Source organism: Suillus subaureus, assembly GCF_016647635.1.
Source record: "Suillus subaureus strain MN1 chromosome Unknown BJ212scaffold_221, whole genome shotgun sequence".
NCBI lineage: Eukaryota > Fungi > Basidiomycota > Agaricomycetes > Boletales > Suillaceae > Suillus > Suillus subaureus.
Window position 1 is genome coordinate 1 of NW_024538777.1, and position 8,926 is coordinate 8,926.

The 8,926-nt window shown below is 47.0% G+C and overlaps 2 protein-coding genes across 2 annotated transcripts; both read left to right on the plus strand.

Moving 5' to 3' along the window:
• Window positions 1-511: 511 nt before the first annotated feature.
• BJ212DRAFT_1218513 (uncharacterized protein) lies at window positions 512-781 on the plus strand (the record flags this gene model as incomplete). Its single annotated transcript, XM_041329336.1, has 1 exon — window positions 512-781. A coding segment is annotated over one exon (270 nt), but the record flags the coding sequence as incomplete, so codon positions are not given.
• Window positions 782-3,515: 2,734 nt separating this feature from the next.
• Window positions 3,516-4,484, plus strand: BJ212DRAFT_1515060 (uncharacterized protein; the record flags this gene model as incomplete). Its single annotated transcript, XM_041341673.1, has 2 exons — window positions 3,516-3,984; window positions 4,042-4,484. The coding sequence occupies exons 1-2, from the start codon at window positions 3,648-3,650 to the stop codon at window positions 4,482-4,484; spliced, it is 780 nt and encodes a 259-aa protein (XP_041185458.1). The 5' UTR covers window positions 3,516-3,647.
• Between the last annotated feature and the right edge of the window lie 4,442 nt (window positions 4,485-8,926).

Consider the following 8,926-nt stretch of genomic DNA (forward strand, 5'->3'; position numbering starts at 1 on the left):
TTATACATACCCCCCTTTCACAGGTGCTGCCGTGTGGCGGTGGTATTGTGACCTAGCCAGATGTTTATAAGCAGTCAAGTTATAGTGGTATAATTTATTTTCATCTTCCTTGAACATCTTGACCTGCCCCATGTTACATTGTCAACGACATGCAGACAGTCGGTAACTCAAAATTTGTCAAGTTCTCCTCGCTCTCTGCCGATACCAATGGTGAACTGCAGAAGATGGTACATGATATTGTAAGTGCTCAGTTTTATAGGCTCTCAGTTCTGAATGTAATAAGAACAGCCGCATATATTCGCTACCGATCGTTCACAAGCAATCGTATGTCCTCAATTCTGCATGATGTCCCGGGAATTTGTTCATTGATGATAACCAGATGCCAGACCTCGAGATTCTGCACTCCCGGGCCAGTTTAACCAACGACTGCTCTGCTGGAAGGTTCGAGGCCCCGTGTATTCGTGCAATTATTACCGAACACCAACAGCAGTTGGATGGGGTTTTGCGCGAAATGTCAGGCCTGAAAACAGTCGTGGATACTGTCAACAACCTTCATAAACAACTCGTCAAAAAGCAGGACAAGATTACCCAGTCCATGAATTTGCATAAGCGACTCATATCATCTCTCTGGGGTCTGCCAACTGAAGTCCTATCCCAAATTTTTGTTTACTGCCTTCCGGAAGACAGCCACCTATCGCTCGCACAAAACCAAGCTCCGGTGCTATTGACCAGAATATGCCGAAAATGGAGGAATGTTGCTGTGGACATGCCCATTTTATGGTGCAGGCTGCACTTGAAGCTCAAGAACCGTAGAAACTTGCAGCAGCAAGAAAATCTCTACCACTTATGCCTGGAGCGATCACGAGGACGTCCGCTCTCGTTGCTAATCGATTGCTATGCAAACCAGATGGTCAAGTTGCAAAAGTTTCTTCAGCCCCACGGCTATCACATCTCGTCTCTCTCTATCCCTTGTGTTCGCGGCACCCCCGAGGTATTTAGGGGATTCCTAGCACCTCATGAGCTGGTTTTAAACAACACGACCAGTCGTACTTCGTCAACTGTTGCGAATTGCATCGAGGTAGTTCCATCGACTGTGCGCAGTCTCAAGGTTACAGGGTCGTTCTCCCTCGACAGGGACTTATCTCCTATCGCTGCATCGGCTCGCCTGACACATATCGATGTCTCACTATGCTCCCTGAGTGTGGTCATCCGCTTAATCCGTCCATCTTCCAACCTCTCTTCGTTAGTGATTCGCAAACATACAAGCGAGCGAATCCCAGCTACCGACTCGGCCCTGGTGCTGACGCACACCGCACTTCAATCCTTACGCATCCTCGACGCCGACACGGGCGCGACCTCCCTACTACCTAGCCTGTTCAATATTGTGACATTCCCCAATTTACGCATACTTGAAATTTCGGGTTCACAAGTATGGTTTTATGAAGAAGTAAAAGCATTCTTGACACGGTCGAACTGTCCCTTGGAGAGCCTGATTATCGGCGCTGGGATGGTAATGACAGATGAACAGCGAGCAGAATATATTGCCCTTATTCCTTCCTTGGTAGTAACGCATTTCATAAAATGATGGTATTGGGCTTCACGTATTTATGCAATGGGCTTATCTTTACTGTCTTCTATGCTACTAGTACTATAGGTGTTCGTCCGCCCTAGTTGCCGACGGTGAAGAAGTGAATATAACTTTGGTACCGTTAACCCTTTGTGGTCTCTGAGAACACGATGGACCCTGGTGACGATGAGAAATATATTTAAGTTTCACGCTGTGTCACAATTTTGAGTAGCAACACGTGGATAGCTAGAGTGGCATTTGTGAATACGCAAGGAGAACCAACAAGACCGCATGAATATCTTGAATTAATCCTCATCGATATCAGCAGTAGCTTAGAAGATGGTAATGATAAGGTAATCAGGGATGTATTCGGTGCATGCAAGGATCCGCCACCTCCCAGTTTACGCTTGCTTGAAGCTTGTTACGCATATACAACCATGGCAAATATTTTCCGGGTTCGATACCCCCCAAAGTACACGGGTTGGCAGCTAGCGCTGTGCAACCATGGCCTCATGAACAGTTGACATACTTGTTACGGTCAAATTATCGCCTGAAGACCTTAACTTTCAGCACTGGAGTGACAACGACAGATGAGCAGCAAACAGAATACATTGCCCATATTCCCTCCCAAAGTAGTGGTGGATCCCACGTATAATCACTTTGTATGAGTCTTAAGACTTCATCGTCATAAGCTATTCGACTGCCACGGCCGCTGTGCATGTCTGCATTTTGAGGGGCGCTGACAGTCTACACTTGTCTCACTGAGCCCCAGAATGCTCCCAAGCTCCTCCCAGGCGTGTTTGGTTTTCATTTTGCTTGATGTGTGCGCACCGCACTAATCATGATAGTAGACGGTAGTTGTACTCAAATGCGAGCTTCGGGAAAACGCATCTGCGATTTCAGCAGAGGTGGGCGCTGTCTCGATCGCACTGCGACTAGTTGTCTAGTCTGTGGCTTGGGTCCCAGCAGATCCTGGGCCAGGTAATGACAATACAGAGTTATAAACTCCTACTTGTCATGAGCCTCATCGGACCTAATGCACACGCCGTCGAGTAAGATTACTCTTTGACATCCGCTCGCTTGATCTTGTCGTCGTCGTCCTTTCAGGTCTTGGAGAGTACGGGTATCCAGATTCAAGACGTACCACAGACGTGATTTGCAGACTCTTTTATACTGGTCTACAGCGAGCCGTAAGGTGAGACCTTGGACCTGAAAGTTCTTGTACTGTGAATAATTGCTTGAATGTTGCGGTACTCAAGTGGGGTGGGGTGGACGAGTGGGCAGCGATCAATAACACAACATCGCTGAACACTGCAGTGACACGTCAATAATGAAATGCGGGCTCGTGTGGCTTTGACTGTAATGAGAGCTCACCGATGTTAGTAGAGTATGATGACCACATTGCACACTTATGTAGTGCATGATTGCAACAAGAATGGACACGAGAAGATTATGAGCGAATGAGAAAAACTGAAACCAGTTGAGCCGGGAGTCAGCTGAGAAACCGAGATGAGCTTGAAGCAAAGGGCTGTAAGCAAGGCTGTGACACCTTTGAAAATTATGATTTATATAAAACGTATATTGAAAGATAGACACTTCTCCATTAGAAGCGGGTTGGAGACGTGATGAGAGAAATTTGGTTGCATCTGGCGCACAAGCAGATCTTGGGAGTCGATAAGATGAGGAGATGATATGGCAGTATGCTAAGTGCACTCGGACACGTTGCATGATGAAATGTTGGAGAAACTGATATTTATGCTGCAATCTATGTGGGATAGATAGCTTTCAGCCAAATTCGAAGACCGGGAAGTAGCAAGTGCGCTATGCCATTGGACGGGACGGGGTATATTCTGGAAGCCGTGAAGACATGAGTCGTATTCTCCTAAGAGCGAGGAACGAGCACGTGGTTAGAATGTAGTCTATGCCTAATCCGAGTAAGGAAGACTTACGCCTTCTTTCTTTCTCCCGTCTCAACTCTCGATTCTTATCAGCGCTAGTCATCGTCATCACTCAGTAGACTCGCGCTTGAGCTACCGGTTTCAAAACAGCAAGATTCAACAATTACATTGTCCATTATAAAATGGATAGACTTTTTTCGGACCCAAGTCTGTTAGTATGCCCAGATTTCATGAGCGCGCGGTATCAGGCCACACGTACGGCTATGATCACGCCTAACGTTACCGAAGCTCAAGCAGCTGAGACGTTATGCACCACTTGGGTACTAACCAATGAAGATTTGTGCCTTCAATGGCAAGAACAGGTAGTCGAAGATGAACGACTAAGTGCTGAACGCAAGTGCTTAGCTGATGAAGAAGCCGAACATGAGCATCTGGCTCTTCAGCTAGAGGAAAACATGGCACAGGTGGATGAGAAGAAGAAGAATCAGTCCAAACACTCTACAATTACCTTGAGGCCCTGTCCTTTCACAAATGATGAGGAGGCCTTAGTATCAGAGTTTGCCTTGTGAAAGATAGATAGTGGGAAGTATGTTGAGCTTTACTACTGGATGAATCAAGGACTCAATGATGCATTAATCAACTATTGCACTTGGGATGATGACAGTATGGTTCCATCCATTGGGGAAGATGGTTCTACAGTATGGGTTAGCACAGCAACCTCAAAGCCTGCAACAGGAGTCATAGTGGATAGAGATCTCTCGCCAGTAGACTTTGCCCAGGCTATTCCGTGCATAATGGCAGCCATTGAAGAATGTGACTGGACTAAGCAGCGTGTCTTGATGCTTGCTCAATTCTGGGGAGCTATCATGCTCCATTGTTACTGGAACTCCAATGATCTGTTAGCTAGATGTGTGATTCTTCTCTATCAAGAAGAGCAGCGTTGTGCTTGGCATAGTGCCATCCTTTCATCCAACGGTGCATGGGACATATCCATCATAGATGAACCCACTCTTGTATGAATGTTCGAACGCATCTATCGAGCTTCACTCATACGCACAATGAACACATCACCTGACGTTCTGGTTAGTTTTAACATCTCTATATCTCAAGCACCACTGACTTATTGTTTCTTTCAAAATTTTCACCTGATTCTGCATCTGCATTGTGTCTGTGTCTGCGTTGCATTTGCATTTGTGTTTGCATTTGCATTTGCATTTGCATTTGCGTTTGCATCTGCATGGATATGAACACTTCATTCAGCATCATGTCTGTGGTCCACAGCCCCAGAGCAATAGCTCCGACTTGTGAGGTAGATGAAGTTTTACACATCACTCAAGGCATTCAAGGCGTTCAGCTTCCCCACCAGCTCAGAGATGCTCTGTGTCTCCAAGCACGGGTAGGAGAACCAGCGGTCTGTGTAACCCCAGGCCGGCATCACAGCGGCAGGGTTTTCAAGATAGCGCACACAGTACTCGCTCCTCAGCAGTGTGTGCAGTCTGCTTGGGGAGTCACAGTCACAGCTTCGTCGAGTGCATGGCCGAATGTCTGTGGGACAGCAAGTTCCAGAGTGTTACCACCCGCGTCAACAAATCTCTCACCGTGTGAGGATCTGACAAAACTCTATGTGTTGACTGGCAACGAGCCTGCAGCTGCACCAGTCATGCACACAACGAGCAACATGTATGTTCAGGGTGTCTCACCACTGCTCATGGCGCCCAGCAATGCTCTCGAGCACAGACAACTTCATCCAGTGTCCCCATATAATGTGGCAGTCTGGAAGGACAAACTACGTACATATGACCTTCTTCTTGCATATCCCAACTTGCTGTGTGGACTTCAGTCTGGCTTTAATATCAATCTTCCCACCATTGTTTGCACTCAATCCCTGCCTAATAGTCCTTCTCTTGTCACATTTCGTGATGCTTTCCAAAAGATTCTTGCTCAAGAACTTAATACTGGATGTTACATTGGACCCTTTTCTGCTATTGAACTACTCTCATTGCTTGGACCCTACCAATCCTCTCCCATCTCTATTATACCCAAACCAGGGAAAGCAGGAAAATTCTGCGTTATTCAAAACTTCTCCTTCCCATTGGTACCTTTGCTATCTTATCCTAATGCTTCAATCAACTCAAACATTAATTCCAACGACTTCCCATGCACATGGGGAACATTTGACACCATATGCACAATCATTCGTTCTCTTCTGCCAGGTTCACAAGCTGCCACATGCGATGTTGCTGAGGCTCATCACACCATTCCATTACACAGTGCGCAGTGGCCAGCTGCAGTTGTCCTTCTCCCTGATGGGGACTTATGTGTGGACACATGTGTTTCATTTGGGATGGGTCCCTCCGCAGGAACTTATGGTCATGTCACAGATGCTGGAGCTGACTTGTTGCGAGCTGAGGGTCTTGGACCATTGGCTAAATGGGTGGATGATCACCTCTTCTTTTGTATACTACATGAATTCCTGGCGAGCTACAATAAGCTTAGGAAGGAGGTGCACACAGCATTGGAAGCAGGAGGGAACAGACAGTCAGGTGGGCACTTGTGGCACAAAGGTCAAATCTTTGATGACGAAACCTTTGATGTCTATGCAGAAGATTGTTGGTTTCAACTCCGTGATCTGTCTCAATCCTCGCCACGTGCAATTATTGATCAAAAATTCACGTTCGCATTCGCAGACATTGACTGAGCTTCCCAGCCACTGGGCATCCCATGGGAGCCATCCAAAGATACAGCCTTTGCCTATGAAGCATTATTCCTCAGATTACTGTGGGGAATCCCCAAACTATCAGTTGAGTTGTTGCCTGCAAAGAAAGGGAAATACTTGGTGGCAATCACGGAATGGCATTCTCACATGATGCATGTCTTACTGGACATACAGAGGCTGTACAGCAAACTCTTACATGCATCCCTGGTCATCCAAATGGGATGAGCCTACCTCACCTCATTGGAGACCATGCTTGGGATCTGCCATAGTCATCCTTTCGTGCTGCACCACTCAGTCCGACATCTCCATGACGACCTCAACTGGTGGTGCTCCAAGCTCACCAAATCTTTTGTCAGAAAGACCATATCCCAGCCTTGTACCCTTGTTGACATTCGTACCTTCTCTGACACAAGTTCAACCATTGGGATTGCAATTGTTATCAATGGGTATTGGCGCGCATGGACCCTTCGGCCAGGATGGCAGACACTCAATGGCCAGTGAGACATTGGATGGGCCGAGGGTGTTGGTTTTGACTTACTCACACTTGCCATTCTCAATGCTCGCCGAGAGCAGCCTTTCAACCACTTCTGAGTCTTCTGCGACAACCAAGGCATTGTCAATGGTTGGCGAAATGGGAGGAGTTGCAACTGGGCCACCAACCTCATCTTTTGCAGAATCCATGACTGTCTCGAATGTGTCTCCCCAAATGTCTCGTTTCACCTATGCTATGTCCCTAGTGCCGACAATCCCACAGATGGTCCTTCCAAGGGAGTGTTTCCCCCCAGGAACCTCCTCCTCCTTCCACTTATCCTTCCAGACGATCTCTCCACCTTCCTTGTTGATGCAGATCTCTCTTCAGGGCCACCAAACAACATTAGCGAGGGATTCTCCCTCAATGGGGAGAAGGATATTAATGGACTGGTTGATGAGGCGGATGATGGAGAATGGGGAGACCAGCTCCACGAGTTCCACGATGCCTGGTGGGATTAACTCCACTCAATTCCGAAATGTGCCCCCCTTGATAGTGCAATCCCCTGCTGTGCAACCTCATTGGTATTGTACAGATCTAACACCATGAACATCACAACTATGGCCACATTGTCTAGCGAGGGAACGTCTTCTGTTATGGGTACCAGGAATAGTGAGGTCTTGTCTCAATCACACAGGAGCACAAGTCGCAGTAACAGATAGTGATCTGGATCGCATCCTAGTAGTCATAGCTCATTCTCATGCTCCCAGCACACAAGAGACTTACGGATCAGGACTTTTGGTCTTTCATGTCTTTTGTGATGAGTGAAGCATTCCTGAACATCAATGCTGCCCTGCATCATCTGTCATGGTGTTAGCATTCATAGCATCATGTGCCAGGATGTACTCAGGACAAACTCTTGAGAACTATCTCTATGGTATTCGTGCATGGCATCTACTTCATGGTCAAGACTGGCTCATCAACTGAGATCAAGTGTCAGGTGCATTAGAGGGAGCCAAACATCTCACACCCAAGACTTCAATTCACCCAAAGAGAACACTGTTCATGGTGGAACTCATCAGTGCCCTACAGTCCGCTCTTGACTTGACCAATCCTCTGCACGCTGCAGTGTATGCTTGCCTAACAACTTCCTTCTTCACCATTGCATGCATTGGCGAATTCATGGTACCCACTCTGTGTTACAGTGAACTAGGATGGGCGTGACAACAGGTACTCGATAAGAGTAGCGCCTGAAGCCGGATCGTGTCCTTATGAATGTAAGGTTCTTAAGACAAGTCAGAGAGAGTGTCTCTGGCTTGAATATCGGTTATCAGACGACTTAGGATTGGGGGTCCTAAGCAAAGGATAGTCAGGTAAGACCTAGTAGATTAAAGTGAAGTCTATCTAAGTACATGACTGGGTTTATATAGACGTAGGTACTTTAGGGTAGGCACGTATACGTCATCAGTCGAGTCAGAGATAAGACCTACGTCATCAAGACGAGTCAGAGATAAGAACTACGTCATCAAGACGAGTCAGAGATAAGACAATGAGTCACCTAGTGACGGCACATGGCGATCGTGATGTAATACAGATATAGTAAAGGGTTAGTCTAATGATGGCGCAACAAGGCGCGGTCATGATGTAATACACGAGTAAAGAACAGAGAAAAGAGATAGGGGTAACCATGATTGTAACATTACCCCTCATTTAGGGATGAAGTCACCGACTTCAATTATCTTGATTAGCCCAGTAAACGGGGTCAGCATCATAGTTTGAATAAAGCAGATCATCCTGCTCTTCGGTGATGGTAGTCTGCTCTATCTCGGCAGTGTGGGCGATAGCGTCTTGCTCAATCTCCCAACGAGCGAGGGCGTCATAGAAACCGACATCAGTCCATACCAAAGGAATGACGGCCTCTCCTTTCAATTCTTTACAAAAGACTGATAAGTGGCCGGGCACATACTCCTTGCAAACTCGGCAATAGTACGCAGGGCAGTTCTTATGATGATGCCCAGTGATGTGGCAGTTATGGTATATGACATTGTCAACTGGTGACGTTTTTACAACTGTGACGGAGGAAGACTGGTTCGGGGGGGAGGGTGATCTCGACCGTTTGAGCAGTGCTTTGGTTGGGGAGACGGAGGCGGCTTGTTTAGCGGCGAGGTGTGAGGACTGTCGTTTGAGTGGGAGTCAGTGTGTGGTACGTGTAATGGGGTCAGGAGTAGGAGAAGCTGGTATGTGGAGTACAGCAATAGGAGGGATATTATCATCCT